The sequence below is a fragment of the Heptranchias perlo genome, unplaced genomic scaffold (assembly GCF_035084215.1).
Source record: "Heptranchias perlo isolate sHepPer1 unplaced genomic scaffold, sHepPer1.hap1 HAP1_SCAFFOLD_43, whole genome shotgun sequence".
NCBI classification, from domain to species: Eukaryota; Metazoa; Chordata; class Chondrichthyes; order Hexanchiformes; family Hexanchidae; genus Heptranchias; species Heptranchias perlo.
The window spans coordinates 6,096,326-6,115,952 of NW_027139442.1; the positions used below are offsets into that span (position 1 = coordinate 6,096,326).

Genomic DNA, 19,627 nt, shown 5'->3' on the forward strand with positions numbered 1-19,627 from the left:
GGTAAGTGGGAGGCTTTCAAAAGTGTGTTAACCAGGGTTCAGGGTAAGCACATTCCTTAAAAAGTGAAGGGCAAGGCTGGTAGAAGTAGGGAACCTTGGATGATTCGGGAGATTCAGGCCCTAGTCAAAAAGAAGAAGTAGGCATATGACATGCATAGGCAGCTGTGATCAAGTGGCTCCCTTGAAGAGTATAGAGATTGTCGGAGTAGAGATAAGAGAGAAATCAGGAGGGCAAAAAGGGGACATGAGATTGCTTTGGCAGATAAGGCAAAGGAGAATCCAAAGAGTTTCTACAAATACATAAAGGGCAAAAGAGTAACTAGGGAGAGAGTAGGGCCTCTTAAGGATCAACAAGGTTATCTGTGTGCGGAATCACAAGAGATGGGTGAGATCCTGAATGAATATTTCACATCGGTATTTACAGTTGAGAAAGGCATGGATGTTAGGGAACTTGGGGAAATAAATAGTGATGTCTTGAGGAGTGTACATATTCCAGAGAGGGAGGTGCTGGAAGTCTTAACGCGCATCAAGGTAGATAAATCTCCGGGAACTGATGAAATGTATCCCAGGACATTATGGGAGGTTAGGGAGGAAATTTCGGGTCCCCTAGCAGAGATATTTAAATCATCGACAGCTACAGGTGAGGTGCCTGAAGATTGGAGGGTAGCAAATGTTGTGGATTTGTTTAAGAAGGGCGGCAGGGAAAAGCCTGGGAACTACAGACCGGTGAGCCTGACATCTGTAGTGGGTAAGTCGTTCGCGGGTATTCTGTGGGACAGGATCTGCAGGCATTTGGAGAGGCAGGGACTGATTAGGAACAATCAGCATGGCTTTGTGAGAGGAAAATCATGTCTCACGAATTTGATTGTTTTTTTTGAAGGGGTAACCAAGAAGATAGATGAGGGCTGTGCAGTGGACGTGGTCGACATGGACTTCAGCAAAGCCTTTGACAAGGTACCGCATGGTAGGTTGTTACATACGGTAAAACCTCACGGGATCCAAAGTGAGGTAGCCAATTGGATACAAAATTGGCTTGACGACAGAAGACAGAAGGTGGTTGTGGAGGGTTGTTTTGCACACTGGAGGCCTGTGACCAGCGGTGTGCCTCAGGGATCGGTGCTGCGTCCGCTGTTATTTGTTATTTATATCAATGATTTGGATGAGAATTTAGCAGTCATGGTTAGTAAGTTTGCAGATGACACCAAGATTCGTGGCATTGTGGACAGTGAAGAATGTTATCTAGGATTGCAACGGGATCTTGATAAATTGGGCCAGTTGGCCGAAGAATGGCAGATGGAGTTTAATTTAGATTAGTGTGAGGTGATGCATTTTGGTAGATCGAATCGGGCCAGGGTCCACACCGTTAATGGTAGGGCGTTGGGGAGAGTTATAGAACAAAGAGATCTCGGAGTACAGATTCATAGCTCCTTGAAAGTGGAGTCACAGGTGGATAGGGTGGCGAAGAAGGCATTCGGCATGCTTGATTTCATTGGTCAGAACATTGAATACAGGAGTTGGGATGTCTTGTTGAAGTTGTACAGGGCATTGGTGAGGCCACACTTGGAATAATGTGTACAGTTCTGGTCACCCTATTATAGAAAGGGTATTATTAAACTAGAGAGAGTGCAGAAAAGATTTACTAGGATGCTACCGGGACTTGATGATTGGACTTGTAGGGAGAGGTTAGATAGACTGGGACTTTTTTCTGTGGAGAGTAGGAGGTTAAGGGGTGATCTTATAGAAGTCTATAAAATAATGAGGGGCATAAATAAGGTCGATCGTCAAAATCTTTTCCCAAAGGTAGGGTAGTGTATAACGAGGGGCATAGATTTAAGGTGAGAGGGGAGAGATACAAAAGGGCCCAGAGGGGCAATTTTTTCACTCAAAGGGCGGTGAGTGTCTGGAAATAGCTGCCAGAGGCAGTAATAGAGGCGGGTACAAATTTGTCTTTTAAAAAGCTTTTGGACAGTTACATGGGTAAGATGGGTATAGAGGGATATGGGCCAAGTGCAGGCAATTGGGACCAGCTTAGTGGTATAAACTGGGCGACATGGACATGTTGGGCCGAAGGGCCTGTTTCCATGTTGTAACTTCAATGATTCTATGATTCTATGATTCTAAAGAATAAAAATAAACTGCAGGCTTAGGAGACTGGCTTCCAATAAGGTCAATGAGGATTTGGATGATTAGTGTTGGACTCTCCAATCAAAAAGGGAGGAGTGTGGATGGAATCAGTAGAAAGGATGTCGAGATTGTAAGGTCAAAGATCATGACTTCCCCATTTTTAACTGGCTGAATTCGTGGCTCATCTAAACAGAATGACGCTCTGACAACACAAAGACATTGGAAGGGTCAAGAGAGTCGATGGTTTTTTCAGCGTCCATCTGAAAGCTGGTCCATGTCTGCGGACAATGTCACCAAAGGGCAGCATGTAGATGAGGAAGAGGAGAGAGCCAAGGATTGAACCCTTTTGATACAGCAGAAATAACGGTGATAGGGAGGGAAGAGAAGCTTCTCCTGGCTCTGATCAGATAGGTGAGTGGAACCAAGTGAGGGCAGTCCCAGCAAAAGAGGCCAATGATCGATGAATGAGGAAGTGACGGGTGGGGTTTCCTGTAGGTGTTGAGGAGAGGGCGGTGATGGGGAGGGGTGGGCCATCGAGGCATTTAAACCCAAGGATGAAAATTTGAAATATCGGGCGATCGGGAACTAGGAGTCAGTGAGCGTCAGTGAGGCCGAGCAGGACCTCGTGCTGCTTGGAATGTGGAGGGTGGGTGGCCGCCAGGAGTAAACTGGAGGAATGGGGTCTGGAGGGGACAGAGGCATTGATGAGGTTTTCAATGGCAATTAGCTCAGGAAGGACTGAAGGCGGGTGGGGGAAGCAGCTTTTACACGGAACCAATTTACTGGAGCCGTCAACCAATGTAAAATAAACGGGTAAACATCTGCAGTAAAATAACGGAGAGAGGAATGGCAATCAAGCTCGTTCAGTGTCCAACCTCTAATATCAACCACAGTCATTTCTCGGCTACAATCCTCAACGTGGCCTTTAATTGTCCCCCTGTCAGAGACTCAAAATTCATATTTTGACTGAGAATCTGCAGGGACAGAGTGAAACGGGTCTGCTTATGCCCCTGGGTTCAGAGAAATCGGTAAAATTTATGAATGAATCGGCAGGAGTGAACATGGTCAATACAATTTTTGGAAAACTATAAATGAAGTCGCTCATTATTGTTGGACCTGTCCTTTCGGAGCACAGCTTTTAACTTTATTCCTGAGAGAGGTCTTATGCTGACAAGGTTCGGGACTTTGAGATGTTTGTGATATATCCACGTCATTATTTACATTGGAGACAAAGCTGCTGATGTAATGTGTTTGTTTAGGCGACTGTAAGTAATAGCAATGATCAGGCGTATATCCGTGTCAGTGGAGATTTAACCTCTGTATAAATCATGAATTGTTGCAATGTATCAGCTCAGAATGCCTGCCGGAGCTGCGGTTTTCAGATCAACAGAAGTCACTGCTTCTCACAGAAATGGAATATCCAGTAATGTTTCTGATAGAACGCATTTACTATCCTGTTCTTGCAGTTATTGGAGTTCCAGGTAAGCCATTATCTCATCTGTGAATATTGTAGATCGGTGTTAAATGTGCTGCTGTACTTGGCTAATTATTTGTTTCCACCATATTTTACGCAGCCAGCTTTTCTGTTCCATCAGTTGGATGACGGAATGTTTCAAGTCTCTGCTCTTTTGGTCTTGTAGCAGCTGCATTATATCTGCAATTAACATTGTATATCCAACCCTGGCACTGTTACTGGACTGTTCTATGCACTGAATATAGTGTTGAATAATGGTATGTCCTTAACTTCAAAACTTTCAGTCTTGTAACAGCTGCATTATATCTGTTATAATCTTTACATATCCAACACAGGCATTGTTACTGGATTGTTCTCTGCACTGAATTGATTGTGGAATAACTGTCTCTCCTTCGGTCCTGTAACAATTGCATTATTTCTGCCGTGAACATTGTTTATCCAACCCTGGCATTGTTACTGGATTATTCTGTATACTGAATGCATTGGAATCAGGTGTGTGGGTTAAGAGCTGGCATCAGACCATCAGAAACCCTAACAGTTTCATGTTGTGAATCATATTTCCATGAATGTTTTTTCAGTGATTGATAATGAGACAGCTCACGATCTCAGTGTTACAAGGAGGCAGCGCAATGTCCTCCCTCCACAATAACATGGTTCAGTTTAACTGGAATTTCAATGTACTTATTGGTTATGACTGTTATGAAATATTTCATTATGTGTGTATCTGTCGCAGCTCCAGATATCTGGCGACTGAACTGAGTTTGCTGCTGATTCTTTCACATCTCATTCTCTGATTCACTGTGGATGAATTCACTGTAAAATGCAATGTTTTGAGGTTATGTTGGATCAGTTTGCACTTTGTCTTTTGGAATCAGGAGCCTTACTATTCATCTGTAGATTGATGTGGAGATGCCGGTGATGGACTGGGGTTGACAATTGTAAACAATTTTCCAACACCAAGTTATAGTCCAACAAATTTATTTTAAATTTCACAAGCTTTCGGAGGCTTCCTCCTTCCTCACGTGAAAGGTGTGGAAATGAAATTTTCGAATCCTTCGCATTTGTAAATCACAGAACAATGCCTGGTGATTACTGCCCGTTGCCAAGGCAATCACAGTGAGCAGACAGAGAGGTGTCACCTAAAAGGCCACCGAATATACAAACCCCCCCAAAAAAAAGAGAGAGAGAGAAGGAAGACAGTCAATGACACGTTATATTAAAAACAGATAACATTTGTTCGCTGGTGGGGTTACGTGCAGTGTGACATGAACCCAAGATCCCGGTTGAGGCCGTCCTCATGGGTGCGGAACTTGGCTATCAATTTCTGCTCGACGATTTTGCGTTGTCGTGTATCTCGAAGGCCGCCTTGGAGTATGCTTACCCGAAGGTCGGTGGCTGAATGTCCATGACTGCTGAAGTGTTCCCCGACAGGGAGAGAACCCTCCTGTCTGGCGATTGTTGCGCGGTATCCGTTCATCCGTTTTCGCAGCGTCTGCATGGTCTCGCCAATGTACCATGCTCTGGGGCATCCTTTCCTGCAACGTATGAGGTAGACAACGTTGGCGGAGTCACAGGAGTATGAACCATGTACCTGGTGGGTGGTGTCCTCTCGTGTGATGGTGGTATCTGTGTCGATGATCTGGCATGTCTTGCAGAGGTTACCGTGGCAGGGTCGTGTGGTGTGGTGGACGCTGTTCTCCTGAAAGCTGGATAATTTGCTGCGAACGATGGTTTGTTTGAGGTTGGGTGGCTGTTTAAAGGCGAGTAGTGGAGGTGTGGGGATGGCCATAGCGAGGTGTTCGTCATCATTGATGACATGTTGAAGGCTGCGGAGAACATGGCGTAGTTTCTCCGCTCCGGGGAAGTACTGGACGATGAAGGGTACTCTGTTGGTTGCGTCCCGTTTTAGTCTTCTGAGGAGGTCTACGCGATTTTTCGCTGTGGCCCGTCGGAACTGTCGATCGATGAGTCGAGCATCATATCCCGTTCTTACGAGGGCGTCTTTCAGCGTCTGTAGGTGTCCATCGCGTTCCTCCTCGTCTGAGCAGACCCTGTGTATTCGCAGGGCCTGTCCATCGGGGATGGCCTCTTTGACGTGGTTAGGGTGGAAGCTGGAAAAGTGGAGCATTGTGAGGTTGTCCGTGGGCTTGCAGTAGAGTGAGGTGCTGAGGTGCCCGTCTTTGATGGAGATTCGTGTGTCCAAGAAAGAAACTGATTCTGAGGAGTAGTCCATGGTGAGCTTGATGGTGGGATGGAACTTGTTGATGTTATCGTGTCGTCTCTTTAGTGATTCCTCACCGTGGATCACAAGTGGCAGTGGTGATGTTGGCGTTTTGTTAATTGAACAATACCGCCATCTAACGCTGTACTTTATAATTACAGGAGAAGGAATTTCATTCATTGTGAGGTGTGTCCGGAACAGGCATTCGATTCTGTTTATTCCATGCATTGTAGATGAAGTGAACAGTGTGGGTGGACAGGTGGAGACTTGGATGGTCTGAAGAAACATTCACAGAGGCTTCACCATTTAACAAACTAACACTAAGAATAGGATCGTTGGACCCCGGGGCTGGTGAAAAGAAAGCAGGCGCAGGATGTTGGGATTTACTCGGATGTGAAAAGCGGCATTTAGAAAGATAGTAGAGACACTGAGAAGAGTTGGAGAGGAGAGTTAGAGAAAGCCACTTGAATGGAAAACGAAAGGGAGAGGGAGAAGGAACGAGAGGAATAGAGAGAGACAGAGAGAGATACATCGACAATGAGGGAGAGAGAGATCGAGAGAGGCACACACATAATGGGACACAGGGCGAGAGAGACAGAGCGACAGCGATGTGAATAATTCACCGGAATGAATTACTGAAACTTCCAGTACAAATTATGAAGAGGAAATGTGATTTGAAGGTGTTATTAGGATGTTGTCAGATTGTGAGTGTTTTATTGTACTCGGGTGTGTTAATCTTTATCAGGTCCTCAGTCTGTTTATGTGACTATTCCTTTTACTTGCTTACTGAATGAATACATAAACAAAACTGAAATGTATTTGAAGAATAAAATCAATGATTTCTTGATCGCATTGAATTATTAGGATGCTGTATTCGAGAAACTTTGTGTCAGCTGCAAAGAACGAGGCAAATTGAATGATTGCATTTCAATTTAATTTTAATTGAATGTGCAAAGTAAATTTATTGGAAACATTATGTAACCAACGAGCTGCTCCCTGACACAATAAACACAAAAAATAAAATTTGAATTCATTAATTGCATTCTGTTACTCGGACCAATAGATTCGATTTCCTCGAACACTCAGCTGCAGTCTCTCCCGGTGAATCTCAGCCTCTCCTCCCACTTAATTGAATTCTCTGCCTCCTTACTCATTCCTTCACTTCATCCACTTTCCCAAACCATGTGCTCCTGGCTCCCCTCCAGCTGTTATGCCATTTTCCTTGTCTCCCTCCCAATCTCACTCACTGGCTCGGCCTCCAGCAGCCTCTTCCAATCCGATCCGAAGCCTCAAACTCACCGCCACGGATGTCATCTTCCCCGTCTTGTGCCAGCCCCTGTCGGCTCTCTTCACCCAGAGCAACAAACCAGCAGCACCTCCACCTGTCCACTCACCTTCCCGGCTCTCGGTCACTTTCCCTTCCATCTGGAACCCAAATTCGGATTTACACTGTTGGATTCAGGATCCGTGAAACCCCTTCTCCCTTCCCCATCGGCTCTGCGCCCTCTCTCGGCCCTTCCAATGGATCCGGTGCTCACTTTAATCACTTTCTGTATCAATTTCCCAATTCGTTGTTTATAATTGTGTTTAAAAACATATCTCTGTCCGAAAGCGCTGCCCAGGTCAATGAATCAGTTCCCACCGTTTGATGCAGCAAAAAAGCTGGAGATTTTACCCCAGATCCTGTCAAACTGCTGCTTTGTCTCCAGGTCTGATCAGTAATTTCTCAGCATCCTTTTCCCTCTCTTACAGTTAACTTGGTGGCGATTGTGTTCCTGTCCCGAGGAAAGTGCGGACTCTCCAAGTGTATCACGCGCTACCTGGTGGGAATGGCGGCGGCCGATCTCCTGGTCGTTATCACTGATGTTATATTGAGGGTGATTGGTAGGATTTATTTCCCAGTTTCATTCTTGACCATTACCCCCGTGTGCCGTCTTATTGTCATCCTGAGTTTTTCAGCTACAGCGACCTCTGTTTGGTTCACAGTGGTTTTCGCCTTTGATCGATTTGTGGCCATTTCTTGTCAGAAGCTGAAAACAAAATATTGCACCGAGAAAACGGCGGCTGCTGTTATCGGGGTGGTGAGTGCGATGAGCTGTTCACTGAACATTCCCTTGTACTTTGTGTTTGACCCGGAATATATAATGGACAACGTGACCCGGGGTTGTGTCTTGAAACCGACCTTTTTCACTTCACCCGCTTGGGCAGCGTTTGACTTGTTTAATCTTGTGTTATTGCCTTTTCTCCCATTCATTCTCATTTTGCTGTTCAATGTTCTCACCGCCAGGCACATTATAGCGGCCAGTAGAGTCCGCAGGGGACTCTGGGGACGCAGCAATGGAGATAATCACAAGGATCCGGAGATGGAGAACCGAAAGAAATCCATCATTTTACTCTTCAGTATATCAGGCAGTTTTATATTGTTATGGAGCACATTCGTTTTCGTTGTTATCTATCTGCATATAACAAACGTCCAGTACCATACGGTCAGTGACATGGAGTCAGCCGGATTCATGCTTCAACTTCTCAGTTCCTGCACCAACACGTGTATTTATGCTGTGACCCAGACTAAATTCAGAGAGGAGCTGAAGAACGGGGTGAAATACCTGCTGAATCTCATTGTTACATTAGTTAAATCATAGAAACGTCTCAAGACTTTTCACCCGGAATTACATAAAAAGTCAATGAGAGTGGATTTTCCGGTTTGGCGGTGGTGCAATTCGGCAGTAGCGGATCGGGCGTTCGTTGTTCACTGCGCCTGATTTTACTATCCATTGACATCTATGAGTTCACTATAGTAACTGATATCAATCCAATACTTTAAATAAATTTCGAAATTCCAGACAGGAATTATATTTTACCCGACAAATGCGGTGTTGTGAAATGATACAAGATGTGATTCTAACATGAAGTGGTTTGCTGTTATTAGTCTGGAAATAATATGATTTCAATATGTTTCATCCTGAAATGAATAAAATGAAATCCTCCTTTTCGGTTGATGAATATTTCCCATCACACACACTGCCCGGGGGGATGGACTGAGGGTGAGCTGTCAGGGTCAGACAGCGTCCTGTTCATTGGAACATTTGTTTTGACCAGAACAGAAAAATAATGGACCAACACCCGGTCCGTTACTAACTGGAAAAATATTAATGTGATTTCAAGCACCAGTGGGGAGTTCCGGAGATCGTTTCCTCTCTGAGCTGCTGTGCAGCAATGTTTACTCACTGCAGGGAGTTTAATGGGACATGAGGCTGGACCTGGATACACAGATCTATATGGAAATCTCCGAGGCGATTAGGGGACGGGAGATTTCTCACGGCCGCAGCAGGCCAAGGAAAAGCTCTCCTGCTCCTCCTTGTCCCACAATATATAAGTTGAAAATAAACTTCTCAGTGTTCTGACCCACTCAATGTCCATCGAAAGGGCGGCTCCTCCACCCATTTGTAACCAAAATTCAATGAAGTCCAGTGTACGTCATAATACTCTGATTAACATGTTAGAGGTGGCCTGAACGGAAACAGGTGGGTGTTGCTCTGTCCGATCTTCTCAGCACCGTACCCAGGATGGCGGAGGCAGGAACGCTGGCTTAAATGGGGCGGTAAGTGAACTGACACAATTTACAAGCGTCATCCACCCCATTTCCGCCAGGTGGGGATACCTAGAATCGGCCACACCTTTCCTGACCTTTGCACTAGTTCAATCTTGGAAGCCCACAAGTTCGTCCCTTGTCTCAAACTGATCAGTTCACAATACGTGGATGGAAGTTTTCACCATCACTGGGGGCTGAACTGGTCGAGCGGATGACCCGCCCCTTATAGAACCGGCCCGATTTTAATTTCTGCTTCATCAGTTTACCGCCCAAGCAGTGAAGGTGAAATTACCCCCTACATCTCTGACCCCAAGTTCGACAAGTGTGTGAAAGACATCAGACAATGTTTGCCAAACACTAACATGAGTGTGGGCGTATGGATTCTTGTATTCCGGCAAAAGCTGATAACCCCCCTCCAGAGAGACAGGATCCCGATACCATGGAGTCGAGGAGGGCATCACCCCCCAACAGCTGTGGGACACACTGAAGCGAGGTCCGGCCTACGCAAAGGCTCCATGGGGAAAAGCCACTGTTTGAGGTCATTTCACCTTCTATTGTACATCATGTCTTCGAAAAAAAGTACTGTCTGTTGAATTGTATCAATGGAATCATAGTGTGTACGATCTGCATTGTATTCTTTTTAATTGTAATTGTGATATTTACATTAAACTGTGTGTATCCATAAATTTTATGACATAATCTATATGTTGAAATACCTTTTTGGCTACCAAAGTTATGAACGGATATGGGCCAAAGGCAGGTACAAGGAGTTAGATCACAGATCAGCCATGATCTTATCAAATGGCGGAGCAGACACGAGGGGCTGAATGGCCTACTCCAGTTTTTTTCCTTTTTTGGTACATTTCTATTTTTATTTCATTCTTGCACATTTTGCATTTTAAACAAGTTGTCCAAACGCTGTGAACGGTGAGTGCTGAATCATGGCCCTTTGATTGACAGCACTCACCTCCCCCTCCCAGCCTCCCATCACGTGACACGTGTCTCTCCCCTTTGCGCGCTGTCGTCACGACGCGGACTTGACGCTTCCGTCCCAGTATCGCTTCGCATGCCCGCGCGGTCCCTCTGCCGCGTTCCTCTCGCAGCAGGCCACCACCGGGAGGATGATGATAGCGGCTTCGGGCCGCCGGGCGGGCGGGCGCTGTTGGGGGGCGCGGGTGAGGCCGAAAGAGGGAGGGCCCGCACCAGGGGTGGCATGAAAGGAGAGTGCGTTGGGGGTGGGGGTGGTGGAGACGGGAGGAGTTACTCGGAGCCTCCTGCGGGCCCCGTGAATCTCCACTCTGGCAGTGCCCGGTGTCCAGCTGGGCTCGGGGGAGTCACTCTGCCGCCTCCCAGTTAAACGGGCCGTGGTTCGGAGCCTAAAAGTGAGCGAGAATCAATCAGCACAGAGAGAGGCCGCTCGGCCCATCGCGCCTGTGCCGGCTCTGTGAAAGAGGCCGCTCAGCCCATCGTGCCTGTGCCGGCCCTGTGAAAGTGCGGTTCGGCTCGTCCCACTCCCCTGCTCTTTCCCCGCAGTCCAGTAAATTTTCCCCCTTCAAGGATTGATCCGATTTCCTTTTGAAAGTTGTTATTGAATCTGCTCCCACCGCCTTTCAGGCAGTGAATTCCAGATCAGCACAACTCGCTGCCTAAAAACATTCTCCACATCTCCGTCTGGCTCTTTTCTCAATTCTCTTCAATCTGTGTCCTCGGGTTACCGACCCTCCCGCCAGTGGCAACAGTTTCTCCCCATCGACTCCATCAAAACCCCTCCTCATTTTGAAACCCTCCGTTAAATCTCCCCTTAACCGCCTCTGCTCCAAGGACAACAATCCCAGCTTCTCCATTCTCTCCCGGTAACTGAAGTCCCTCACAATTCTGGTAAATCTCCTTCAACTTCCAATTTCCAACCAGCACCAGTTCCTGCTCGGCCTCACTGACCCTCACTGACTCCGAGTTCCCGATCGCCTAATATTTACAATGTTCATCCTTGGGTTTAAATCCCTCCATGGCTCACCCCTCCCCACCTCCGCCCTCTCCTCCACACCGACAGGAAACGCTCCGTGACCTCCTCATTCATCGATTGCCTCTTTTAGTGGGACTACCCTCGCCTGGTTCAACTCACCTATCTGATCATAGCCAGGAGAAGATTCTCTTCCCATCCTATCACCGTTATATCTGATGAGTCTAAAGGTTCAATTCATGGCTCCCTCCTCATCCTCATCTACATGCTTCCCTCTGATGACATTGTCCGCAGACATGGACCAGCTTTCAGATGGTCGCTGATAAAACCACCACCTCTCTTCATCCTTCCAATGCATGTGTTTTGTCAGAGCGACATTCTGTTTTAGATGAGTCACAGTTTCAGTACAGATTAAATTGGGAAGTCATGAACTTTGGCAACACAGTCTCCAAAGCTTGGCCGCAGAGTCCATCCCCACCCTTCTCTTTTTAATTGGAGAGTCTCTCACCAATCACCCAAGTCCTTACTGATCTGCTTTAACTTCCAGACTCCGAAGCCAGTAGTTTATTTTTATTCTTTCTTACATTTAAATCCACCACATCTATTTCTGTAAACTGCCGTCCTGCAGCCCCCGCCAAGCACTCGGCTCCTCCAACTCTAGCCGTTTGTGCAACTGCAATCCATTTGCTCTACTTTTGACTGCCGTGTCTCCAGAATTCCCTCCTGAAGGCCCTCCCACTTCCCTCTCCCGCATTCAGGTATCAGCCGTGGTTAGAAGGTTGTGAGTTCAAATTCCACTCCAGAGACTTGAACACGTGATCCAAGCTGATACTGCAGTGCAGTACTGAGGAAGCGGTGCACTGTCGGAGTTGCCGACTTACACAGGACACGTTAAACCGAGGGTCTATCTGCCCTCTCAAGTTCATGCATAATATCCCACAGCAATATTCGAAAAAGAGCAGTGCAATTCTCCCCAGTGTTCTGGGCAATATTTATCCCTCAACCAACATTACTTAAACCGATTATCTGGTCATTTATCTCACTGGAGTTTGTCTGAACTTGCTGTGTACAAATTGGCTGGTACGTTTCCGACATTACCACAGTGACTACAATTTAAATTGCACTTCTTTGCTGTAAAGTATTTTGGGGCATCCTTAGGTCTTGAAAGGCGCTATATAAAGGCAAGTTCTTTCCTTCTTTCAGACCTTCTATGAAAGCCATCTCTTGCTTATGATTTTGTCATCCCTCCTAATATCTCTTTCTTTGGCCAGGGGTCAATTTTTGCCTAATTATACCTCAGTAAATGGGTTTACGATATTTATCTATGTTGAATGCGCTATATACATACAAGTAGTTATTCTTATATTGTACCATCCTCCACTCTCTTCATCCCACCATTGGTGGCCATTCCTTCAGACATCTAAATTCTACTCTCGAAAAGCAAACTTATCACCTCCTCTCTCCATTTGCTTCTCCTCCTTTTACACCCTCCTTAAACCCACTCGTTGACCAAGGTTTTCGTCAGTCCTCCTGGTATCTTCTTATTAATTGAGTGCTCGATTTTACCCACTCCTCTGTGAAGCCCCTTCGGAATGTTTATTATATTAAAGGTGGTCTGTGAATCCGAGTTGTTGTTGACTTTCATTGGAATGTGTTCACTCGTTGTCCACTGTATGAACAAAAGTAATTTCTGGGCTAATATTCTTGTACCACAAATATATTTATACAGTAGACGGAGCTGTTGAGATAAATTAATATTAGCAACTACTCGTGGAGACTGTTTTTTCGAACAACATAACCCCGATTATCTACGGACATCGCATTGAAAATGAGGGCATTCTGGAGCTTGGATATGGCTGAAGGCACGGCTTCCAAAAATGGGGCAAATGGACAGTGGATGCAGACTTTAGTGATCCCTCTGTCTAAGATGAGACCAGCTACAGAGATCAGGGTGAAGATTTATTCGTTATTTGTCTTCTTTCTCTTTTATTACAAACCGTGTTACTGCTCTCTCGGGCAGATGACAAGGATGTAGCTTCATTATATTTTCTCTTTGGTTAAACCCGGTATGTCCAGCGTATAATGAGCAGATTAAACACCCCATAGTAGAAACAACATTAAACCCATAGAGAGCACAACGTAGATTCTCTCAAATGAGGCCAGACAAGGGAAAATGTCTGAGGACGGATTTGTTACTCGATTATTTCCACGGAAATAGAGCAGAGGAACCGAAATATTTAAATCATGAAGTTTGATAGAGTAATGGTCGAGGTTAGTTAGTGCTGTTGGGGAGGATTTAAACTAACTTGGCCGAGGGGGGGGCGGTGGGGGGGCGGGGGGTGCGGGTGGTGGTGGGGGACTGAGAGGAGATTCGGAAAGGAGAGTAACAAAGCTGGAAATGGAAGGCAGAAAAGTAGCAAGTGAAATTGGAAGGCAGCGGAAACGACGGGCAGCAGCAAATAAGGTCAAAATAGGAAAAAATGTTGAAAAGGCAAAATTAAAGGCATTTTATCTGAATGCAGGCAGCATTCACAACAAGGTAGATGAACTGACGGCACAAATAGAAGTAAATGGGGAGGATCTAATTGCCATTAAGGATACGTGGCTGCAGGGTGACCAAGGCTGGGAACTGAATATTCAAGGATATTCGACATTTAAGAAGGACAGGCAAAAAGTTAAAGGAGGTGGGATGGCGCTTTTAATAAAGGATGAGATCAGTACAATAGTTCAGATGGCACAAAAGGTCAAGATATAGATTCAATTTTGGTGGAGCTAAGAAACAGCAAGAGGCAGATCACATTGGTGGGAGTTGTTTATAGGCCACCGAAAAGTGGTGGTAATGTAGAGCACGGTATCAAGCATGAAATTAGAAACACATGTAACAAGGGTAATACAGTAATATTGGGGGACTTTAATCTACATATAGATTAGGCAAACCAAATTAGCACTAATACTGTGGAGGACGAATTCCTGGAATGTATATGAGGTGGTTTTCTAAATCAATATTTTGAGGAACCAACGAGGGAACAGGCTATTTTAGATCTGGTATTGTTCAATGAGAAAGGGTTAATCAATACTCTTGTTGTAAAGGAGACCTTAGGGAAAAGCGACCATAATATGATATAATTCTTCATTAAGTTTGAAAATGATGTAGTTCAATCAAAAACTAGGGTCTTAAATCAAAACAAAGGAATCTACGAAGCTATGAGGCGCAAGTTGGCTGTGGTTGATTGGGGAACTACATTAAAAGGTATGACAGCAGACAGGCAATGGCTAGCATTTAATGAATTAATGCATAATTTGCAACCTTCCCTCCATCATAATGTCAGAAATGGGGTTGTTCGCTGATGATTGTTCAGTCTTTAGTTCCATTCGCAACCCTTCAGATAATGAAGCAGTCCGTGCCGGCATGCAGCAAGATCTGGACAACATCCAGGCTTGGGCTCATAAGTGGCAAGTAACATTCGCGCCAGACAAGTGCCAGGCAATGACCATCTCCAAAAAGAGATATTCTAAAAACCTCGACTTGACATTCAAAGGCATTAACATCGCCGAAACCCCAGCAGCAACATCCTGGGGGTCAACATTGACCAAAAACTTTACTGGACCAGCCACATAAATACTGTGGCTACAAGAGCAGGTCAGAGAAAGTTAATAAATCCCAAGGACCTGATGATCTGCATCCCAGGATTTTGAAAGCGGTGGCTATAGAAATAGTGGATGCATTGATTGTCACCTTCCAAAATTCTATGGATTCTGGAACGGTTCTTGCCGATTGCAGGGTAGCAATTTAACCACACTATTTAAGAAAGGATGGAAAGAGAAAGCAGGGAACTACAGATCTATTAGCCTGACATCATTATTAGGGAAATGCTGGAAGCTATTATAAAGTATTTAATAACCGGGCACTTTGAAACTAATAATATGATTTGGCAGAGTTATCATGGATTCATGAAAGGGAAATCATGTTTGACAAAACTATTGGAATTCTTTGAGGATGTAAATATTAGAATTGATAAGGGGGAACCAGTGGATGTGGTGTATTTCGATTTTCAGAGCGCTGTCGATAAAATCCCACACAGGAGGATGGTGAACAAAGTTAGAGCACATTGAATTGGGGTATTATACTGGCGTGGATTGAGAATTGGTTAAAAGACAGAGAACAGAGTATAGGAATAAAGGGGTCTTTTTCGGGTTGGCAGGCTGTGACTAGTGGGTTACTGCAGAGATCGGTGCTTGGGCTCCAGCTATTCACAATCTGTATCAATGATTTGGATGAGGGGACCAAATGTAATATTTCCAAGTTTGTTGATGATGCAAAACTAGGTGGGAATGTGAGTTGTGAGGAGGATGCAAAGAGGCTTGAAGGGGATATAGACAGGCTAAGTGAGTGGGAAGAACATGGCAGATGGAATATCATGTGGAAAAATGTGAAGTTATCGACTTTGGTCGAAAGAACAGAAATGCGGAGCATTTTTTACATATTGTGAGTTTGGCAAATGTTTATGTTCAAAGGAACTTTGGTGTCCTTGTACATGAGTCACTGAAAGCGAACATGCACGTGAAGCAAGCAATTAAAAAGGGAAATGGTATGTTGCCCTTTATTATAAAAGAATTTGAGTACAGGGGTAAAGATGTCTTCCTGCAATTATATAGGGCCTTGGTGAGACCGCCCCTGGAATATTGTGTACAATTTTCGTCTACTTACCTAAGAATGGATATACTTGCCATAGAGAGAGTGCAACGAAGGTTCACCAGACTGATTCCTGGGATGGCGGGATTGTCGTATAAGGAGAGCTTGATTGGACGAAGCCTCTATTCTATAGAGTTTAGAAGAATGAGTGGTGATCTCATTGAAACTTACAAACATTCTTCCAGGGCTCGACAGCGTAGATGCAGGGAGGATGTTTCCCCTGGCTGGGGAGTCTAGAACCAGGGGTCACAGTCTCAGAATAAAGGGTAGGCTATTTAGGACTGAGATGAGGAGAGATTTCTTCATCAGAGGGTGGTGAATCTTTCGATTTCTCTACCCCAGAAGGCTGTGGAAGCTCAGTCATTTAGTACATTCAAAACAGAGATTGTTAGATTTCTAAATTTTAAAAGCATCAATTGATATGGGGATGGTGCAGGTAAATGGCGTTGAGGTAGAAGATCAGCCATGGTCTTTTTGAATGAGGGAACAGGCTCGAGGGGCCGGATGGCATACTCCTGCTCCTACTTCTTATGTTCTTATGTAATAGAGAAATACTATATCCCCTGGTTCTGAGAATCAGTGACAGAGTAATAGAGAATTACTGTATCCTCTGGTTGTGAAGATCAATGGTAGAGTAATCGAGTATTACTGTTTCCTCTGGTTGTGAGGATTCGTGATAGAGAAATAAAGAATTACTGCATCCTCTGGTTGTGAGGATTAGTGATAGAGTAATAGAGAATTACTGCATCCTCTGGTTGTGAGGATCAGTGTTAGAGTAATAGAGAATTACTGTATCGGGTGGTTTATGTATAAAATAACGGAGAGCCAGGAGTGAGTTACAGACTGGATATCTAATCAAGGGGTTCGGGTGGTTTATATATAGAATAACGGATACGCAGGAGTTAGTTACAGACTGGAATCTAATCAAGGGGTTCGGGTGGTTTTTATATAGAATAACGGATACGCAGGAGTGAGTTACAGACTGGAATCTAATCATGGGGTTCGGGTGGTTTATATATAAAATAACGGATACACAAGAGTGAGTTACAGACTGGAATCTAATCATGGTGTTCGGGTGGTTTATATGTAGAATAACGGACACCTGGGAGTGAGTTACAGACAGGATGGATTTCAATGTAGGCAAGTGTGAGGTCATCCACTTTGGACCCAAAAAGGATAGATCAGAATACTTTTTAAATGGTGAAATTCTCGAAACAGTGATGGTCCAACTAAACTGAGGGGTCAATGCACCTCGTTTATTAAAATTTCATGGACAGGTACAGCATATAATCAAAACGTTTAATGGAATGCTGGCCTTTGCATCTACAAGACAAGAATACAAGGTGGTAGATGTTATGCTACAGCTATACAATGCATTTGTTAGACCACACATGGAAAACCGTCTTCAGGTTTGGGTACTGAACAGTCGGAATGATTTATTGGCCTTGGAGGGAGGGCAGCACAGATTTACTAGAATGATACCTGGACTCCAAGGGTTAAATTACAAGGATAGATTACACAGACTAGGGCTGGATTCACTGGAAATTAGAAGATTAAGGGATGATTTGGTCGAAGTTTTCAAAATATTAAGGGGAACTGATAGGGTAGCTAGAGAAAAACTATTTCCACTGTTTGGGGAGTCTCGGACCACGGGAGATATCCCAATAATTAGAGCCAGGACTTTCAGGAGTGAAGTTACGAAACTCTTCTACCTGCAAAGGGTGGTAGCAGCTTGGAACTCTCTTCTGCCAACGGCAGTTGATGCGAGCTCAATTGTGAATTTTAAACCTGAGATTGATAGATTTTTGTAAACCAAGGGTATTAAGGGATATGGGGCTAAGGCAGGTTTATGGAGTTAGGTCGCAGATCAGTCATGATCTTATTGAATAGCGGAACAGGCTGGAGGGACTAAATGCCACTGCCACTCGCTATCTCCTGTGATGCGTCACTTTCTCCTGCAGGAAATCGGGCGTGTGTCGGTGAGTGTCCTGCTCTTTGGGTGAAGAACCTGTCATGGTTGAATAGCTGCCAGTATCTGTGACCTGTGAGTTGTGGGTGTGCGGCTTGCAACAGTTGTAATGTGCGAGGGTGAGATGAAGCATCTGATTGGAACAGTTGAGTATTGATTGGAAGAGTTTGTTGGGATGTGGGTGATGAGGATTGTAGTGTGTGGAGCAGTGGATACGGCTTGTGGTGCAGTTGGTAGGAGACGCCACTTGACATTTGACCTCACTCACCTTGATCACTCATGTCAAAGCATTGAACTTCTTCCTGCACTGCAACCATGTTTGTGGTGCTCTGCTCCTGGCATGACCTCGTCCGCTACTGCCTCCCCCTGCCTATTGATCTATGTCTGGAGGTCCTCTTGCTCCCCAACGGATATAGGATGCCCTTCCTTCTGGTCACCTCTTGCACCAAGGCCTGTAGTGCATCAGCAGAGAACCTCGGTGCACACACTCTCGCAGGCCCGATACAAACTCATATCGGCAGATTGGTGAGGTCTGGTGTGCCGATTGGAGGATGTGGGATTTAGTAGTGCGCAACCTCTATTCAATGTTTTAACCTAAATCAACAGTTTATAAACATCGGGACGAGATCTGCACTTGTGTTTTACGTGTGCAACGTCTGATCCGCGTTCAGAACCCCTGCGGACCCGTACCTTTTTGTTTCAAATAAGAGGTGCAGGCTGCCTTTAAAAAGTGCCAACAACTCATCCGAGATTCACCTTGCTTGTCAAAAGTGCAGCAAAGGGAGGAAATGTATAGACGAACTCAGCCGGGGCTGCCCGCTGCGCATCAAACAGGTAAATGATCTTGCAGCACCAATCTAACGTGCTGGCTGCGTCGGTACCACCGACCATTGTATAATCGCGCACTGCCATACCCGCGCCCGGATTCGGTGGTTAACCAATTTAACACCCCAGGAATCCCATTGGAATTCTGAGTTATCTCATTAATGTACGAAGAAATCACTCCAGCGCACGCTCCTGTTTTGCGTCTCGCCCATGTCCAAGCTCACCCCCAGAATATCTTCGATAGAACTAGGTTAAAATTAGACTTCGGCAGGAACTCATTGCGAATCGCAGCCCATTTTACATCGCTCCCCATTTTTTTTTGCCCACAGGATACATTCCGACCACGTGCTGTAAATTTAACGTTGCCTTAAAGAACCGAATGTACAAAATATGCGAAACCTCAAACCTCTTTAGCTTAAGTCGTGCATTATCAACAAAACTTTGCTGTATTATTGCCATCTCTACATTGTCCCATTAATTTGTGAAGGAGACGCATCACTGAGCTCAGACGCTGTTTGCCCGCGAACAGTTTGATGCAGAAGGTGTGAGCACGAACCCTGATCGTGTCCTCAGCGGACATCCACCAATCAACACTTTACAACGGGGCCACGAGGTAACGATCAGCAGCAGGCACTCTCTCTCTGCCTGAATCGCTCACCTTTCCTGAAAATTAATACCGGTTGCACTCCCTCAACTTTACCCATTGAGAATTCAGGACAAGGAAATGACTGCTCCTATAGCTTTCCAATCGATAGGGCTCCACAACAAA

At 45.2% G+C, this 19,627-nt stretch overlaps 1 protein-coding gene across 1 annotated transcript; it reads left to right on the top strand.

Annotated features, from left to right (window-relative positions):
* Window positions 1-927: 927 nt before the first annotated feature.
* Window positions 928-8,461, top strand: LOC137312559 (probable G-protein coupled receptor 139). Its single transcript, XM_067979091.1, has 3 exons — window positions 928-964; window positions 3,480-3,605; window positions 7,572-8,461. Exons 1-3 carry the CDS (start codon window positions 928-930, stop codon window positions 8,459-8,461), a joined length of 1,053 nt encoding a protein of 350 aa, XP_067835192.1.
* The last annotated feature ends 11,166 nt before the right edge of the window (window positions 8,462-19,627 follow it).

What these genes read in the sequence shown, in the direction of transcription:
- LOC137312559 (XM_067979091.1), top strand. Translation starts at nt 928, where the DNA reads ATGGACTTCAGCAAAGCCTTTGACAAGGTACCGCATG. An exon ending in CTTTGACAAGGTACCGCATG is followed by an intron (nt 965 to 3,479) that starts GTAGGTTGTTAC and finishes GTATCAGCTCAG; the next exon opens with AATGCCTGCCGGAGCTGCGG. An exon ending in TGCAGTTATTGGAGTTCCAG is followed by an intron (nt 3,606 to 7,571) that starts GTAAGCCATTAT and finishes CCTCTCTTACAG; the next exon opens with TTAACTTGGTGGCGATTGTG.